The 20,730-nt window shown below is 37.0% G+C and overlaps 1 protein-coding gene across 4 annotated transcripts in view; it reads left to right on the top strand.

The window, feature by feature from the left end:
- The window catches only part of ROR2 (receptor tyrosine kinase like orphan receptor 2), a 347,747-nt gene that overhangs the window by 273,930 nt on the left and 53,087 nt on the right, over positions 1-20,730 (top strand). For all 4 annotated transcript variants that reach the window (XR_011168189.1, XM_069087331.1, XM_069087339.1 and 1 more), the window contains 2 exons: positions 18,865-19,152; positions 20,322-20,352. Coding sequence is in view for 3 of the 4 variants with exons in the window: in XM_069087331.1 (XP_068943432.1) it covers positions 18,865-19,152; positions 20,322-20,352 (319 nt within the window). In the remaining variant the exon portion in view is untranslated. The remainder of the gene's footprint in view (positions 1-18,864; positions 19,153-20,321; positions 20,353-20,730) is intronic.

Raw genomic sequence — 20,730 nt, 5'->3', positions numbered from 1 at the left:
ACCAGAGAGATCGGGACTCCTTAGGGGGGGTCAGAGGGGTTTTGAATGGTGAGATTGAGCATGGGTTGCCAGGGGTCAGACCCGATTGTATGGATTCGGAACAATGGGTCCTTTCAGAAAAACCTGGAACAACTTACATGAACTGATGAAAAGTGAAGTAAGCAGAACCAGGAGAACATTGTATGCAGTAATTGCAATATTATGAATAGCTGTGAATAACTTAGAAGGACTTATGGTGAAAAAAGCTATACACTTCCAGATAAAGAACTGATGGAGTCTGAATACAGATCAAAGCATATTATTTTTTAACTTTGTTTTTTCAAACCTTTTTTTTCTGTGTTTTTCACAACAGGATAGATATGGAAATACATTTCACAGGACTCCACATATATAATCTGTATCAAGTTGTCTGCCTTCTCAATGAGGGGGTAGAAAAGAGAAGAAGGGAGAGAATTTGAAATTCAATTTTTTTTTAAAAAAAGAATATTAAAAATGGTTTTTACATATAATTAAAAAATAATTGTTGAAAAGAAAATATTGGTAAGTTTGCAGAAAGCAGTTTTACTTTAATGATGAAGTAGGAAAATTATTGAAGATTATTTGGAAAAAAGTAGAGGACTCCTCAAAGGGTATAGCTGGATAGGGGAGAGATGTAAGATGGGAGCTAAAGAATATATATGGTTCAACTGAGGGATTTTTAAGGATGAGGAGTTATAAACACCAGGGAAACAGCCTAGGGAGAGATTGAAGATTAGAGAGTGGGAATAATAGAAGGATTCATCTGTTGGAGAATATAGGATAAAATGGGATTAGAGCATATAGAAGGGTTTATCTTTGAAGGGGAAAGGGACGCTTCATCATTTGATATGGGCTGAAGGGGAAGATGATGGAGGAAGATGTCTAATGATATGAGATGAAAAAGAGAGAGGAGAATTTTATTAGTAAATGGTCTCATTTTTTTCAGTGAAGTAATAAGGCATTTGCTGGGGGAGATGTTTACCATGAGAAACTTGAGAAGAAATAAGAATGTTTGGAATGACTGTTATGGTGAGGGGGTTAGTAAATTCATCAAGGAGGTGTAAAAGATAGCCTAGCTACTTTGAGAGCCCAGTTGAGAATATGTAACGTTCATTCATATTGTATCCAATCAGTTGTGTGATTTTCCTCTAGCTCTGTTCAGGAACAGGTAGAGAGGAGTGAAGGAGGCAGATGGTGGGAGCAATACAAGACTGAGGTTTGTCAAGATATGATTGATGATAGGTAAAGGGATCCAGGGGATTTAAGTGTCAAAGATAGCATGCACTTGAAATTATTTGCCAAGAAATCAAGATAGGGAAAGGAGGAAAGTGTAGCCAATGCAGAAGTGATGACCTGGGAAAAAACTGAAAGATAGAGGGATTATAGGTCATGATGAGGATGAAAAATCAGATTAGTAAGGCACAGAGAAGGATGGAATGATAACATTATTATTAGATAAAGAAATTTTGGAATTCATGAGCTGGAAGAGGAACACTTGTGTATGGAACCCACAAAATCAAGAATATGTAGACAAAATAAAGGGTATGAACATTGTGGAAGCAAAATGTGTATGTTGAAGTCCCAAAGTATGAGGGCAGGAGTTATGGAAAGAAATATTGTGAATCAGGAAACAAATTCATTGAGCAAATTTTAAATGAGGCTGAAAAGATTGGTTAGACTTAGACTATATAGGCTTTAAAATCTAAAGAGAAAAGTGAGTATTTTATCCTAGAAGCAATAGGGAGTCATTGGATTTGATTGGGTAAGGAAATCTCATGGTAAATTCTGTTTATGGAAATTTATGGATAATTACTTTAGCAACAGGATTTAGGATGTTCTGGAGTGGAGAGAGACTTGAGGCAGTGAGATCATCCTTGACATTATTCTCCCACCACTCTACTTTTTTCCCCCAGTTTCTGTCAGTGAGATGACCCTTCTCCTTACCAACACTAATATGCACCCTTGATCCTAATACATTCCATTATTCTAAATCAGAGAGCAGCCACAATTAATCCCCTGCCTAATCTTCAATCTCTCCTCATCTAGTAGTTTCTTCCCTAATGCCTTAAAATATGCCCAAATCTCATCTTTGAAAAAAACCTTTCACTAAATCCTGCTATCTGCTTCATTTGAAATAGCTTTTCTTTTTCTTCTGGATATTCTTTCTCAATTAAAATTTTTTTTTTATATTATTCTGTTTCTCCTATCTCTGTAACTTATAAAGATAAGTTTCTTATTCTCTTTTGCTGGTTCATTATCCACATCACACCTAACTGCAGCTATTTCCCAAGGCCCGTCCTAGACCCTAGAATTTTTGCTTTTATACACTATTTATGACCTTATCATCTCCCATGGATTTTAATATCATCTCTGTATACAACTTGAAGATTTATATATTCAACCCCAGTTTCGTCCCAAACTTCACCAAACACCATATTCCCTCATAACCAGTTGTCTACTGGACATTTCAAACTGAATGTCTAAAAGACATCTTAAACTTAATATGTCCAAAACAGAAAAGGACTTATTTGTACAAAGATATTTATAGCAGCTCATTTTGTGGTGGCTAAGAATTAGAAATTGAAGGGATGCCCATTAATTGGGAAATGGCTAAACAAACTCTGATATATGGTTGCAATGGAATATTATTGTGCCATAAGTAATGACAACCAGGATGATTTCATAGAAAAAAAAAACTGAACTTACATGAACTGATGGAAAGAGAAGTAAACAGAACCAGGAAAATGTTTTACACAGTAACAGCAATATTGTATGATGAAGAACTATGAATGACAGCTATTTTTAGCAATACAGATGATCTAAGATGATCTGAAAGGATTAACAATGAAGCATACTATCTGCCTTCAGAGAAATAATTGTTTGATATTGTCTGAATACAGAATGAAGCATGCTATTTTTTCAGTTTCTTTCACTTTTTTTTAATTAGTCTTCTTGTACAAAACTACTAACATGGAAATGTTTAACATGATCACACATGTATCACCTGTATCTGAATGTTTACTGTCTCAGGGAGGGATTTAGGCAAGGGAGGAAGGAAGGGATAGAATTTGGATCTCAAACTAAAAAAAAAGGTAAAAAATTGTCTTAATGTGGAATTAAGGAAAAAATAAAATGTTCCATAGTAAAGAAAAAAATGAACAACTTATCTTTTCCCAAAACCTATTCCTCTTTCAAACATCTCTGCTTCTATTGAAGTCATAAACATTTTTCCAATCTCCCTTGTTCCTAATCTTAATGTTATTCTCAACCTATAGCTCTTCCTCTCCTTACACATACAATTATTTGCCAAATCTTGCTGTTTCTACCTCTATAGTTTTCTTGCTTTTGACTCTTTACTCATACTCTTACCACTTTAATTCATCCCCTCAAAACCTGCAACCTTATTCCAATAGGTTCCTAATTAGTCTTCCTGGCTCCATTCTCCCCAGTTTAGTCCATCCTTAGTATTGTTGCCAATGTGATGTTTTTAAAGTATTAATTTATCCATTTCTTGCTCAGTAAACTCCAGTGATTCCCTTTTTTGCCTAGAATAAAATATCAATTCTTATTGGGTTTTTAAAGTCCTAACAATTTGGCCCCAACTTATGTCTTTCCACTGTTACTGGCCATCACTCCTCCTCCCATACTCCATGATCCAGCTAGATACTCCCATGTCCCATCTCAGTTGCTCTGATTGCCCCCATAACTGGAAAACACTCCCTTCTCACTTCCACCTTAAAGAATCCCTCTGTGTCAATGTCCAAGCTCAAGAACCACCTTTTATGTTTCTGAAGTGTTTCCAGATTCCCTCAACTGCTAGTGACCTTCCTTTCAACATACCTAGTATTTGATTACTTTGTATTTATTTATAATTAGTCTCTTTATAGTCTGTATATCCTCACATTTCTGTCATACAGCATATTCTTTATATTTACTCTGTAGATGTCTCTCCTGCTAGAATACAATCTCCTTGCGATTGGGGGATAGAGGAGGGGCATGGAAAGGAATAAGCATTTATATGATACCTAGTATGTGCTAATTGCTGTGCTAAGTACTTTTTAAAAATATCTCATTTGATGCTCACAAATCCACTGTAGATGTTATTATTACTATTTCTATTTTGCATTTGAGGAACCTGAGGTTAACAACAGTGCTAAGTGATTTGCCCAGAGTCACACAGCTAGGAAATGTCAAAGGCTGGATTTGAATTCAGGTTTTCTGGACTTCAGGCCTGGTACTGTATCCACTGCACCACCTAGTTGCATTTGTTTTATCATCACCATCCATCACAGTGCCTAACATGTGCTAGATATTTAATAAATATTTGTTGATTGAATGATAGGCTCTCTGGATGCACTTAGGGCCCAAGGCTTCCTTTATTTAGTCATAGAACAGAGCTTATAGACACAAGATAAAATCCCATTATCTCATTAGATCTACACACTTTTACACTTCAAACTGTGACCAATTCAGGGATCTCATGCTCCAAGTTTTTAATTGGAATGAAACAAGATACACAATCTAAATAATAATACAAAGAACAAAATGATGTTTACATAGCCCTTACATGCAAATCATACCCAACAAGGATATAGCATTAATTCAGTTTCCCTCTGGTTCTTTATCTGCTGACTGACTTCTACTTAGTCCATACAGAAACTATAGTCAGCATCTTAAACCTCATTCCCTGATTGAATTTGGTCTTGGTTCCAATACCTTTTCAGGAAAACAGAAACAAAAGCTTCCTTACCTTCTATTTTTGTGGCCTCTTCCATGACCTGCGCTTTCACTTCACCTCAGTGATAAATAGAGATGGTCTCACTAGCTACCTTGAAATTATCCACAAGTCTCCACCTAATTGGGAATCTGACATTGCCTTACCTGACCAAAGCCTCCTGCCATTCCACCAGTCCCTAAACTTTGTTCTTCCTTCACCTGTGTTTTTTGCCTTCATCAAGACCTTTATTCCCTACACATCTAAATACTTTCTCAGGCCATTTACTTCTGCCCTGATGTCATTTTCCTCCTTCTCCAACCTCTATACAATAGTTAACCATCTCAACCCTATAAAGTCCTCTGCTTTTGAATCCCTTGCTTCCTTGTACTATAGTCACTCTTACCTAGCCCAACTTCATCCTTCCCATCCTCCAACTCCTCCACTCTACTCACTAGTCATTAAACAAAACTGGAGAAACTTTCACAACTGCGCTTACTGGGTACAATACAAATTCATGTTATTCACAATCAAAGGTGCCCTCTCCACAGCAAGATAGTCCTTTTATTCTTCCCTAATTAATTCCTTCTCTCATTGTCCACAGAAACAATTACAAACCTTCCCTTCCCTCCAAAAGGAACCTACACCTTCTCTGGACCCCTCTTTCACCTGAGGATCTTATGGCTTATTTTACTGGAACTTGAGCTCTCTCTTTTCCCATTCTCTTCATCTGAAAACCTTATTATATCATCACCCAATATCTCCTTTGTTCCAAGGCCAGCCATCCCACATATTTATATGATGTGATCCTTTCCCATATTCTCCAACAGATTTGCATCCTTAGTCCTTCCCTTTCTCTTGAATCTTCCACCTTTCTCTGTTGACTGATTCCTTCCTAACTAAATGCAAATATGCTCAAAACTCCCTCATCCTTAAAAGACAAATAAAAAACAAACCTTCACTACCTTCACCAACTATACCATTCTCTTAATCTATCTCCTTTTATCTCTCTTTCTCAACCAGAGTCCTTGAAAGGTCTGTTTATACTATTTAGCTCTAGTTCTCCTCGTTCACTTCTCAGCCTTGTGCCAATCTGGCAGTCATTCTCATCACTCAAATGCAATTTCTCTCATCCAATTTACCAATGACCACTTAATTGCCAAATTGAATGGCCTTTCTTAAAATTTGTCTATTGCACTGGATGCTGTAGACCACTTTCACCTACTAGATACTATCTTCTTTACTCTCTTTTGCTTCTCATATCTGTCTTACTTTCCTTCTCAGTCTCCTTTGTTAACTCACCATTCGCATCATATTCCCTAACTGTGGTTATTCCTCAAATTTCTCTTCTGGTCCCTCTTTTCTCCTCCTTTATTCCCTGTGCTTCACCAGTTGTCACGGTTTTGGCTATCATCTTTACGCAAATTACTCCCAAACATACATATTCATCCCCTTTCTCTCCTCTGAACTTCAGTCAGTGGCCTATTGGACATTTTAAACTGGATTTCTCAGAGACATCTCAGCATATCTAAAATCAAACTAATTTCTTTTTCTCAAAAACGATCTCCTCTTCAAAACTTTCCTATTTCTGTCAAAAGCATCATCATCCTTCCAGTATCTCAGCTTTGTAATTATCCACATAGAGGCATTATCCTTGGTTCCTCGTTTTCACTTACCCCACATATCCATTCATTTGCCATTTATGCCTTCTCTTTCATATTTCACTCCTTTCCCCTCACATAGCTATCACCTTATTTCAGGCCCTCTTCCTCCTTGCTTAGATTATCTCAAGAGCATCTTGATGAATCTTCCTATCAAAGTCTCTCCCACCCTACACACTGCTGCCAAAATAGATTTCCTTAAGCAGAGATCTGACTAAGTGACTCCCTCCTTACTCAACCAACCCCAGTGGCTTCCTTTTGCCTCTAGGGCTAAGTAGAAACTCCTTGGTTTAGCTTGTAAAGTTATATACAACTTGGTCCCAACCAACTTTCCAGTCACATTGGATATTACACTCCTTCCTTCACCCTGAGATACAGTCCAAGTGGCCTTTCTCTTTGTTCTTCCTTCTGGAAACTCATTTGCATTCTCTTTGCCTTTGTGCTTGCTGTCCCTCATACCTAGAATGCACTTCTTACTTCTGTTTCATAGAGTCCCTCTCTTTCTTTTAAGGCTGAGTACAAGCACCATTTTCTGCATGAATCATTTTCTGATATATCCAATTACTCATGCTCTGCCTTCTGCCCCAAAGTTACTTTGTATTTAACTATGTGGTCTATATTTGAATTTATGAATTTGTTATTTATGTTATATACAATTTAATGTGAACTCTTTCCCCTCCAATTAGGAGCAATACATCACTTCCTTAGGGGTGAGAGAGGGGAAAACTTCTTAAGAAGGTATCAAGTGAGCCAGGTCTTGAAAGATGATTCCTTCTTGCAAAAGATGTGTGTGTGTGTTTGTGTGTTTGTGCATGTAGTGATAGTGAGCTTAGGGGAGGTTAGAACAATTAAAATATAGGGACCAACACGAACAAAGCTATAGAAAGGCTGGAAAACACGAATGGTTTCAGCGGCACAAAAATAATTGTGTTCTGAGCATTGGGTATCTGAAGAGGTGGAAGTAGCAGTAATAGGCTCCGGAGGGAAGAAATTGTTATTAGTGTGAAGTACTGTACTTTAAGTTGGAAGGGACCTTAAACCATATATAAAAGATATTTCTATCATAACATGCATCACAAGTGACCATCCAAACTCTGTTTTAAGCTTTCCAAAGTGGAGGAACCCTTCAATCTTAATATAGATGTTCTATTTGAGGATAACTTTAATTTTTAGAAAAGTTTTCCTGACATTAAGTCTAAACTGGCCTTTTTTGCAACTTCCACCTATAGTTCCTGATTATACCCTATGAGGCCAAATAGAACAATTCTAATCCTTCTTTCATACGACAACCTTTCAAATACCTGAAAACAACTGTCATGTAGTTCCCTCCACTCCCCTCCTTCCAGCCCCCTTTCTTCTCCAAGCTAAAGAAAAAATTAATTCCTTTAACCATGTCTTATATGGCATTGACTCAAGGTCTTTTGACATCCTGACTGCCTTCCTGTGGACACTCTCCAGTCTACCAATGTTCTTCTTTTAAACCATCATGTCCAGAGGTGAGGATAGTACTCCAGATGAGGTCTAAGTAGGGAAGAATATATTTTGACTCTCCCATTTCCTCATTCATAGAAATCATCTTCATGCATCCCAATGGCATTAGCTCTTTTGACTGTTGTATAACACTGCTGATCATGTTGAAATTGTAGTCCACTGAAACCCCCAGATCCTTTTTTCTTTTTTGGGGGGGAAGGGCAGGATAATTGGGGTTAAGTGACTTGCCCAAGGTCACAAGGCTAGTTTTTTGTGGGTAAGTGTCTGAGGCCAGATTTAAACTCAGGTCCTCCTGACTCTAGGGCAGGTGCTCTATTCACTGTGCCACCTAGCGGCCCCTAGATCCTTTCTTCAAAACAACTGCTGTCAAACTATACCTCCCTCTGCACCCACCAATCTTATACTATGAAGTTGGGGGAGAGGGTTGTGCCCAACCACTTTTTAGTTATCCTTATTGAATTCCATTTAAATAGTGACAACCCATTGTTCTTGATTGTCAGGATCTGGTGAATTCCATCATCCATTATTTCAAATTTTTAGTATCAGTAAATTTAATGAGGATACTGCCTATGCCTTTATCCAAGTCATTGGTAAAAACTACTAAATAACACAGGGATAAGCACAACTTGATAGAGTGCTGGGCCTGGAGTTAGAAAGATCTGAGTTCAAATCCAGCCTCAAACACTTACTAGCTATGTGATCCTGAGCAATTCCCTTAACCACTGTTTGTCTCAGTTTCCTCATCTGATAAATAGGGATAATAATAGCACCTACTTCTCAAGGTTGTTGTGAGGATCAAATGGGAAAATATTTGAAAAGTGATGATCATAATACCTAGCATATGGTAGGTACTTAATAAATTCTTATCCCCTTCCCCTTCTTCTACTCCACTGAAGACTCCTTGCCACATTGACATTGAACCATTAAATAGCCACTCTTTGAGTCTGGTACCCCAACCAGCTCTGAATCCATCTGATATTGTTATTGTCAACATCAGCTGCTAGGTGGTACAGTGGATAGAGCAACAGGACTGGAGTTAAGAAGACCTGAGTTCAAATAGGACTCAGACTCTTACTAGCTGTGTGATGCTGAGCAAGTCACTTACCCCTGTTTGCCTCAATTTCCTCCTCTGTAAAATGAGCTGCAAAAGGAAATGGTAAACCATTCCAGTATCATTGCCATGAAACACCTTAAATGTGTTCATGAAGAGTTGGACATGACTGAAACAACTGAATGACAATAAAAATCCATAAATTTCCATATCCTAAACAAGAACAATTGGGAATAATTTTATCAAAAGCTTTGCTAAAATCTAGGTTAACAGTGCCCAGAATATTTATTTCATTTAATAATTTATTTTTTTATTTTTCAAATGCTTTATTAACTTCTGATTTGTATAATTTATTTCCACTAGATTTTGAGTTACAAATTTTCTCCCCATTTTCCCCCTACCCACCACCCCAAAATAGCAATCCCACAGGATATCCCCTCCTCCAATCTTCTCTCTCCCATATCTTCTCCCAAACCCCCTTTGACTTTTCCAGTAGGGCATGGTGGATCTCTATGCCCCAGTGCCTGTATATCTTATTTCCCAATTACATGTAAAATAGTATTAATAATTATATATATACATATATGTGTATATATACACAAACATTTGGTTTTAAAACTTTGAATTCCAGATTCATTCCCTTCCTCCCTAGTCACCCACCCTTACTGGAAAGATAAGTAGTTCAATATAGGTTGTACATGTGTAGATAATGCAAAACAATAACATAGTAGATATATTGTAAAAGGCTGACTATATTTCCCTCCCTCCTATCCCACCTCCCACTTATTCTATCTCTGCTTTGATCCTGTCCCTTTTCAAAAGTGGGTGCTTCCAACTTCCCTCCCCCCCCCAGCCTGCCCTCCCTTTCATCATTCCCCCTCTCATCCCCTTCCCCACTACTCTTCTGTGGGGTGAGATACCCTATTTTGTGTGTATGTCATTCCCTGCCTAAACCAATTTCAATGAGAATAAGGTTGATCCATTCCCTTTTTTCTTCCTGTTCTTCCCCTCCATTGTAGCCATTTTCCCTTGCCTCTTCTATATAATTTACCCCATTCTGTCTCTCCCCATCCTCTCTCATTATATTCCTCTCTCACCTCTTAATTTCACCTTTTAGGTATCATCCCTTCCTATTAAATTGGTCCTGTGCCCTCTATCTACGTATACCTTTAAACATATATACACTCATTTACATATGTATTCATACACCCATATACCCTCCGATATAGACATATATATTTTTCTATTCCCCCCAACTATTTTCATACTGAGAAAAGTTTCATCAGTTACAATTATCGTTTTTCCATGTAGGAATGTAAAATGATTTCTTTTCCCTGTTTACCTTCTCATGCTTCTCTTGCTTCTTGTATCTGAATGTCAAATTTTCGATTCAACTCTGGTTTTTTCATCAAGAAGGCTTGAAAGTCCTCTATTCCACTGAATGAATATATTTTCCCCTGAAACATGATACTCAGTTTTGCTGGGTAGGTGATTCTTGGTTTTAATCCCAGCTCCTTTGACCTCCAGAATATCATATTCCAAGCCCTTCGATCCCTCAATATAGAAGCTGCCAGATCCTGAGTTATCCTGATTGTGTTTCCACAGTATTCAAATTATTTCTTCCTGGCTGCTTGTAATATTCTCTCCTTGATCTGGGAAATTTGGAACCCGGCTATAATATTCCTAGGAGTTTTCTTTTTGGGATCTTTTTCAGGAGGTGATCTGTGGATTCTTTCAACCTCTATTTTGCCCTCTGGTTCTAAAACATCAGGGCTTTTTGCTGGAGAATTTCTTGGAGATGATTTCTAGGTTCTTTCTTTGATCATGGCTTTCAGGTAGCCCAACAATTTTTAAATTTTCTCTTTTGGATCTATTTTCCAGGTCAGTGGTTTTTCCCATGAGATATTTCACATTGCCTTCTATTCTTTCATTTGTTTGGATCTGTTTAAGAGCATCTTGATTTCTCATAAAGTCATTAGCTTCCATTTGCTCCCATCTAATTCTGTAGGAATGATTCTTCTCTGAGCTTTTGAGATTCTTTTTCATCTGGCAGATTCGGCTTTTTAAGGCATTCTTTTCCTTGTTGCCTTTTTGAAACTCTTTTGCTCTTTGAGTTAGTCTATTTTTTAAGGTGTGATTTTCCTCAGTCAGGCTGTTGACTCTCATTTTGTAATTTTCTTGCATCATTCTCATTTCTCTTCCCAATTTTTCCTCCCCTTCTCTTATTTGCTTCTTTTTTTAAATTCTTTAATTTATTAATTTGTTTGTTTCCTTTCAGTTTACAGTATTCAATTCCACAATAACTTGAATTTCACATTTTGTCCCCCTCCCCCCTCCCATGGCGTCTTATAATCAAGTATAGGATCTGTAGATACTTTCACATTATACAATGGTCAGGTTATAAGGATGGATTGTACCAGCTGGGATGAAAAATGGTATAGAGGACATAAAATCAAATAAGAGAATGAAAAAGATCAGGTATTTTGCTTCTACCTGGATATAAATTTAGTTCTTTCTAGTTCTTTCTCTGGATGCACGTTTTTCTCTCCATCATGCATCTTTTGGGATTGACTTATATCCCTGCATTGTTGAGAAGAGTCCAGTCTATCAAAGTTGGTCATCACACATACGTTGTGTCTGTAATTGTGTACAAATTCCTCGTGGTTCTACTCTTCTCACTCAGCATCAGTTCTTTTAAGTCTCTTATTTGCTTCTTGAGGTCCTCTATGGCCTGTAACCAGGTTGTATTTTCCTTTGAAGCTTTTGGTGCAGGAGTTCTGACTTCACTGTCTTCCTCTTGTTCCATGCCTTGATCCTTTTTGTCAGCCAAATAGGAGTCTAATGCTAGATTCTTATGTTTGCTTTGCTTCCTTTGCCTGGTCATGTTGCCACTCGATTACTTAACTTTTGGGCTTTTTGCCACAATAGGACTCTGCTACCAGACAGGGGAGCTTTCTACAAAACACTGGGGTTTTCTTAGCTGCCAGAGGTATTATTTGGGTGCCCTCTCTGAAGTCTCCACATGCTCTGGCAAGCTGGTCACCCACCCCACGACCTCCTTCCTAGACTGCAATCCACATCCAAGCAGGTTAAAGCAAGAGTGATTACCTCTCAGACTGATGGCTTGGTCCCCCTACAATCTGCAGGGCAGGAGTTGAAGCTGCCATGTGGTGGCAGCGCAGCCGCCACCCTCAGTAGCTTCTTGTCTGGGGGCAAAAGTCAGTGCACTCCCAACTACTGGGTCCCAAAGTCCACAATGCACTGACCTTTCACTTTGTCCTTAGCATCTATGTGTTGATAATTCTGGATGTCCACAGCTACTGGTGATCTCGAGTCCCTCCAGCCAGAGGCTGGTCAGGCCCTCCTTGGGGCTAAAACCTCTGTTTGGAGCTGGGCTCGGCTCCCAGAGTGCTGTGCTGGCCGATTCTTCCCAGCCTACCCAACTGTCCTCAGTCAGAAGTTAGCTTCTCTGTGTCATTTTGTGGTTTCTGTAGCTCCAACGTTTGTTCAGAGTCCCCTTTTACATGGATTGGAGGTGGTGAGAGCCGAAGCCGCCCAGAGGTCCTGTTTCTACTCCACCATCTTGACTCCACCCCCCTGAATATAATCATTTACTAATTTATTAACCTACCCCCCCCCAAAAAAAAAGAAAATGAGGTTGCCTGGCATGATCTCTTATTGATGAAGCTGTGCTGGCTTTGCAATTCCTATGTCCCTGTCTAGATATTTGCCTGCTACATATTCTATAATTATGCTAGAAATTTAAGTCAAACTCTCTTGTCTATAGTTTCCAGCCTCTTTACTCATTGCTTTTTTTTAATTCCCTTTCTCTAATTTTGTGAAATCTCTCTTATTTTCCATAATCTTTCATAGAACACTGACAGTGGCTTAACAATCACACCTGTCAGTTATGTCAATATCTGAGCACGAACTAATTCTTGTCCAAGTGACTTGAATTAATTTCGGGCAGCTAAATGTTTGTTTACTGTCTGCTTACCTATCTCGGGTATCAACTCCCTGTTAGTAGTTTCTGTTTTTGTCCTTTCCAGAATAAAGATCATACTCCTTTGCAACGTGTCGGAGAAACATACTAACATAGTATTCTGTTTTGTTTTTTTTTAACACAAGCCTGCCAAAAAGAATTCTATTAATTCATCCTTACTCTTCTTCAAGCTTTGTTCTTATAGAAATATCCAAACTTACAAAACCCCTTTATGCCCTTGGACATGTTTTTCTAATACGAGATATTTCTAAATAACATTTATAGGCATCTTAAGCAAGGCAAATTTCATAACATAATAAAATATTTTATTGATTGTGTTATTGTTGTGTAAAGCCATTCATGAGCATCTTTCTAGAGGACTACAACTGTGAACAGCTTTCAAGGTTCTAATTACATAGTATAGTGAGCTCTCATTTTCTTCAATAACAAATCAGACCAAAACATTCACTGAAAATCAAAATATAACATTCAAAATGTTACAACTTACCACAGAAGATCAAAATACAGCATTCACCATGTCACAACTCAACAACTTATCACTAAAATGGCCATACAGTTTTCACTGAAGTGGTCACATAGTTTTCAGCAAAGTACGTTCATTTAGTCAAGCACAAAATCCTTAATTCTATCACAATGTACAAAAGTCAAAGTTCTCCACCCCTAGGTCACAGTAAATCATAATCTTCTCAGTCAGTAAACAGTATCCAAGTAAAGTCTTCTTTTAGCTTGACTCAAGGCAGGCTCTCAGCTTCCTTATTTCCTCTTCCATGGTCCCAGCTCCAACTGTCAGCTGGGTTCAAAGGGAAGCAGCTCCCAGTTCCTTGTCCAGTTCTTTATCCATTTCCTGTTCCATACTGAAGTTCACAATGTCTAGCCCACCTCAAGTCCTTCACAGTTCCTGTTTCTGGGAATACAAAGCTTGACAGAGCCACAATGATATTCATGCACATTGCTGGCACCATCATCAATTCACTATCTGCCTGTGAAATCAACTCAGACCCACCACCAAGATCTCAGAACTCAACACACATCATCAACATAGAAATCAACACAGACCCACAAACAAGGTCCAAGAGGTCAGCACAAATCTTCAGTAAAGTCCCAGGACCTCCAAACCCTTCCTCCATGACTTCTGTTAACATATAACCAGAAAATCCTCTTTCAGGGCTTCCAGTAAGGTCCCAGGGCTTCTGTACAAAGTATCAAAAACAAACATCCACACAGACAGAGCAGATAAACAGAGTGTTGGGATACCACAAGTTTTCTCCTTTTTCGCTATGATATCTCAAGAGTCCTCTTCTCAGTTCTGCTCTCTCCAGCATGGAAATTCTCCTTATATATGGTCATTAACTACTCCCCTTCCTGTTGCAGGAGTTCCAGGGTTCACAAGTTGTGTGGTTCACACATTCTGTTTCTTCACAGACTTCATACAAGGCTCATCAAAGAAACTTGAACTGAAACAAGGTGTTAATTGGGTAGCTGAAACAAGGTGTGAACTACCTTTTCTTGCCATTACATGTTGGTGTTTGTTTTATTGATTGTGTTTACACATTTTAAGATTAACATTCTACTTCATCGAATAATAGAATAAAAATCACATAAACTTTCAGGAATGCCCCTGGAGAATCTAAAGCCACTCAATTCTTTTTTGACTACTCCCCTCAAAGACTCACCCCTAGCTGCTCACTATTGACCTGAAATAATGAGAGACCTCCTGGTTCTGATCAATACTTAATTTTTACAGGAAAAGTAAATAGCATTGCGCTTAATATGTAATTACTCTAAGGTAGGGTTTCTTAATCTTTTTTTGTGTCCTGCACCTTTTCGCAATCTAGTTAAACCTTTGAAAACCTTCTCATAACAATGTTTTTAAATTCATAAAAATACATATAAAAATAAAATTCAAAGGAAACAAATTATGTTGAAATACAGTTATCAAAATATTTAAGAAATACTTTTACACACCCCTACTTAATAAACATTGCTCTAAAATCTTCTGGAGACTGGGGGAAACAATGATCTTTCCTAAATAGGATGTATTTCTGACTCCATGTTCAATATTCTTTCCCCTCTTAATCCATTTTCTCTTTTTGTTCAGTACCATTTGTACACTTTCCAAAATAAAAGTGGTTTGTCATAAAAGGAAAGAGTAGGAACAATATTTTAGTGCAGGGCATTGTGTCCTGAGAAGTTAATAAATATGAATAAAGTGCCCTTCCTTCAGAAGTCTGTAAAAATTTTAGACTGGAGAAATATTTATTTCTTAGTATTTTCAGTTGAATAGAAAAAGAGATTTTTAAGATGTTTCTACTAGAGAAGGTGGAAACAAAATCAGATTTAAGCAGCTCTCTATTCTCTCAGTAATCATTGCTTTGTCAATCCAAAAGATAGATCTTATCTATTCTTTAATCTTGTCTTTTATCCCAATAAAATTTTAAAAAAATTCTTCCTCATTATTGTCCTTAGTTTCTTCCATCCGCCCCACCACCTTAAAATTCTTTGCTTTAATACTCCTGAAAATATTTTACAGGATAAGGTCAAACTCTTATATTAATTCTGTTATCTCGTCTTGCTTCCATCTTCTATACATTTGTTTGGTAAAATAAATTGTTTGATGAATTCTTTTGTACATCCAGATTGATGATTTTCCTCATTGGAATTGTTTTCCTTTGTGTCTTCAGAATTTCATTCTTGAGCATCTCCTGTCTCTCTGTACTAGACTTGTGAACTGTTTCCCAAACTCTATCTATTATTTCTTTCTGTTCACATAGTCTGCAGTATAGTCTAGTGACAAAATCACTTCAGTTTCTTTGGAGATCATTAAAAGTTCAAATCTCTAAATAAATAAAAAATATCACTGACAAGTAACTTCTCCTTTAAGGTTCATTAAATTCATATTTGTCACTCAATTAAGATTCTGGTTGCTATTATCTACTTCCCCTTCTCTATCTCCCACTCCCCTGATAATCACCATATTTCTTTAATGAGTTCAGTGCCTGACACACATTCTATGTCTACCCCCAACTACTGCCCTCATTATAGGGTATTTCAACATACATTTTGAAATTCCCATAAATTATACAATTTTCTCAGTTCCTCTCTGTGACTTTTGTGATTCTCGTGAACTATGCTTTCATTCTATTTCAGCTAAACACAGATAATCCATGACACCTAAACTGAGAGCCTTACCTCGTACTTCACTGAAAAAATTGAGGTCATCACCAAGATTTCCTTTTCCCTTCCTACTCACCTTACTTCGCTTAGATGTCTTCCTCCATTATTTCCTCCTTTACCTTTTCTCCCCTGGTAAGATGGCATTTTTCCTTGCCAAAGAAAAACCTTGTATGTGCACCCTTTGTCCAATTTTGTCCTACCTCATCCATCATATTCCCCTTCTACATCAATTCTCATGGTCATTTTCAGTGTCTCCAAAGGAGAACAGAGGAAAATGGAAAGTTAATTATGATTTATTTAAAGTGTGTGACCTTTCAGTATTAACTCTCTTTTTTTTCTGCCTAAATGTCTGCCTGAAAAGGAGGTACATCACCCATCTCTCTAACATTTATTCCAGTAAATCCTTGAAGCTTCTCAGTATACCAAATAATGATTCAATTATAAACTATAAGTAACTTCTTCACCATCAGAATAGTAGCCCATGGTCAATAAAAGGGTGCCCTCAAGCAAAGTGAGCACCAACATGATCAGAGGCAAGATAGGTGTAGTCATCAAGGCTCTCTATCTAGAGACAGCCCAGAGAAGAGGGCTCCACTGAGAAAACTCTAGGGTAGTCATAAAACCCTTGGATAGGGGCCTTGGAAACCCTAGGAAGTAGCAACTAGAAGAAACTGAGAAAATTTTACCCTACAAACCTGGGTTAATGGAGAGGCTAGAGAGGATTTGAAAGTTAATGAAAGGGAAAAAAGATCTATTGGAACTTTTTAATGCACAGAAGAGAACAGAAAGAAGTTAAAAAAGAAGCATAAATAAGCTCTACAATTTTGAAAGTAACATGTAGAATTTATTAATGCTTTTAAAAATTTATAAAATTTAATTTATACTTTTATATATTTTAAATTAATTAATTTATTTGTTTTTCATTTTCAACATTCACTTTCATAAGATTTTGGTTTCTAGTTTTTCCCCTCCCTCTCCTCCTCTCTCTCCACGATGGCATGATATAGGCTAAATATGTGTAATCATATTAAACATATTTCCACATTAGTCAAGTTGTGAAAGAAAAATCAGAACAGAAGGGGAAAACCACAAGAAAAAACAAAGAAAGAGAAAACAGTGTTCCTTAATATGCTTTTATACTTCATAGTTCTTTCTCTGGATCTTTCTCTGGATTTTCCATCATGAATCTTTTAGAATTGTCTTAGATCATTGCATTGCTGAAAAGATAAGTCTATTAAATTTAGTCATCACACAATGTTCCTGTTACTTTAATTTATACTTTTTATACCTTTTGGAAGGGGGGAAGGTAGAGCAATTGGGGTTAAGTGACTTGCCCAAGGTCACACAGCTAGTTTTAGGCTAAGTGTAAGTCATATCTGAACCCAGGTCCTCCTGACTCCAGCACCCATGCTCTATTCACTGCTGCACCTAGCTGGCCCTTTAATTTATACTTTTTTAAAAAAATATGTATAGTTAGTGAAACTTAACCTTTAATGAAAAGAATAGCAACAAATATCATTATGAAGAACAAGGAGAAGAAAGCATAAATAATAAAGGCAAAGGGTCTAAATGAAGTCTTATTTCTCATTAGTCATTGTAGTTGAAGAAAATGTCCCTCAATCCTGACATATAGTACTAATGAACCTAAGAATATATTGTTTATTTAAAATAGAGAAAGCCTTTAATTCAATACCGAGTGCCTATTTCTGTCTTAGTAATGTGTTCTTTTTGTTTTTTTGTTTTTCCTGGAATGTTAAGGTATTTCTAAAGGAGGCAACCAGAGTAATGTCCATGGCAGTTATTTAAAAATACTGGTAATGTTTAGCCTGAAGAACAGAGTTGACATGGAGACTGAAAGGGGGCAGCATAGCGATCTTCATGTACCTACTGGGAATGGTTTCATGTGGGAAAAGTATTGCATTTGCCCCATTTTAGTCAATCAGTCAATAAGCCTTTATTTAGTGACCACTATGTTCTAGGTATTGTGCTAAATGCTGAGAATACAAGAAACAAAAAGATCGTTCCTGCCCTCAAAAAGCCCACACTCTAATGGGGTATACAACATAAGGCAAATGAAAGATGAACTGAGAAGGAAGGTATTAACAGGTGCAGGCAGGGATTAGAGAGGAGAGAATGCTGGAGACAGGGAAGGACCAGGAAAGTTTTCCTGCAGAACTGGGGAGAGGGGAGGGTTGTGAGTCCTAGAGGAAGCCAGGGAAACAAGGAGGCAGAGGTAAGAATGGAAAGCATTTGTAAGGCAAAAGAAACGTTTGATGACAGTTGCAAAAAGGCAGATTTGAGCTTGATGCCAGGAAACCCTTCTGAACAATTACAAACATACTCAGGAGTGGGTAGTTTCCTCAGGTGGTCACAAGCAGAGATGACTGCTTCTAAGGTATATTGGAGTCAGGGTTCTCTTTCAGAAATGAGTTGTTGATTAGATGACCTTGGAGATCCATATCAATTCTGAAATTCTGTGATTCAATTACAAGGTCAGGCTCTTTTGTGACTTTACAATGACATTTATTTTACCAAATTAATTTGTTTCCATTCTAATTTGCTTATAAATATAGAATCAGGTAAAGATTATCTTAGCAGTTTGTTTTACCTGGTTAAGATTAGGAATAGCATTTATATACATAACTTAAGAAAGTAAAAGAAAACTGAAATCTTCTTTCAGAGTAATTTATCAGATTTGCTTTTGATTCCATCATTATTGAAGTTTGATTTTCTTAACCCTTATACTTTATAGGGTACTTTTTGAATTTTTTGGAACCAGTAAACAATATCACCATAGTCCAGGGCCAGACAGCAATTCTCTACTGCAAAGTGGCAGGAAATCCATCTCCAAACATCAGATGGCTAAAGAATGATGCACCTGTGGTTCAAGAACCACGTAGGATCATCATCAGGAAAACAGACTATGGTTCTCGTTTAAGAATACAAGATCTGGATACCACAGACACTGGGTACTACCAGTGTGTGGCTACCAATGGAATGAAGACCATCACAGCAACTGGAGTCCTTTTTGTGAGGCTTGGTGAGTCACTCTACTGAAAACATGCTGTTTCAAAAGTCTACCCTTTCTAATTTACTGTATATATTTTGTTATATATTACCCTTTCTATTTACTGTATATAATTGAGATATTAAATTGCTATTTGAAAGTACACACAATTCAACATAAAAGCAAGTCCCATTAATTTCTCGACATCTCAAGAGTTCTTGTTTTGAACTGATATGGAGTCATTAGTAATGAAAGAGAGTAATGGTCTATAACAATATAGTTTAGGGAAAATAACCATTGTACTTTGCTCTTCTCCATATGTAACAGAAAGGCAATGTTTCATTGCTTCTAGTCTTCTTTTCAATGCTGACCACAATTCCATATGAGCTCTTGGGCAAGGATATACTAATACTTTGTGGTAGCATTTTGACTTAGTTGATCGCCAGTTATTTGTTTCTGCTATCATTATCATCATTATTATTATTATTTTATTATATTTTGCATTTGTAATGTGGCAAATATTAGCTTTAGAATATTTAGCCAGTCATGCAAAGTTAAATTCAGTTTGTATGTATTTGGGAAGCATCAGAGAGAGTAAAAGAGAAAGAGAGCATGATGTGACCTTACTATTTACTTCTCATGAAACGTAAAGTGAATTAAATGCTAAGAGGGAATTAAACACTATAACATTCAAATTATGGCAGGGTCACCTATGCCATTTCATTGGTGCCTAAAGTAAGGACTTAGTAAAAAAGTCAATGCATCAAGTAATCTTTTATCATTTGAAAAGTATATATTTACATAACAAAAATTTCTCCAAAATTAAGGTCATGCAAGTTTCATCCAGAGCAGAACCACATAGTATAATGGATAGGCATTCAGGCTCCAAGTCAAGTCAAGTATTAAATTTGATATATACTAGCCATGTGAACCTCTCAATGTTCTAGGAAAATCTCTAAGACCATAAACTAAAAAGAAATCTACCTACCTGTATCAGTAATGGGAGTTTACATTGCTTTTAAAAGTGTATATTTTTCAGTATAGCTAGTATATAATTATGATCAAGAAAACCCAAGTCCTTGAATTGAGAAAAATTTTCTATAAAATAAAAGTTACAAATTCTAGCCTTGTAGCATTGATTCTGAATTTTTATGTAATTAGTCATAGATTGTTAATAATTTTTGTTTCCTTTATCTCTTTAGGTCCAACACACAGCCCAAATCATAATTTTCAGTAAGTATTTTTTCTCTACAAATAATTTTCTGTGAACTTTGCTGTAATAGAATTCAGACCACAAATTCAATAAACACTGCTTTAGGTCCCTACATCTATGCCACAAATATTTAGGTTGATTGTAGTTGGAATGAAAAGAGTGTGTTCTGAAAAGGACAGGATTGTGGTTAGTTTTTTGGTCAACAAAAATCTTTTTGGGAAGCTTTTAAATTTCACAACTGTGAAATGATATAAAATTGCAATGTTGTTATGATGCTATAGAGGAGTCAAGGCAACACGGGATGTGATGAATGTCTGGGGTAGATTGCCCAGGTCACCAATTAATATTTCCAGAAATTACAAAGGAAATACAGACATTCAGTTTAGAGAAAAATATCT

Source organism: Petaurus breviceps, unplaced genomic scaffold (genome assembly GCF_028583685.1).
Source record: "Petaurus breviceps papuanus isolate PSGF00001 unplaced genomic scaffold, PetGlider_PUasm1.0 118, whole genome shotgun sequence".
Classification (NCBI taxonomy): Eukaryota; Metazoa; Chordata; class Mammalia; order Diprotodontia; family Petauridae; genus Petaurus; species Petaurus breviceps.
This window is presented reverse-complemented; position numbering and strand designations above follow the sequence as displayed.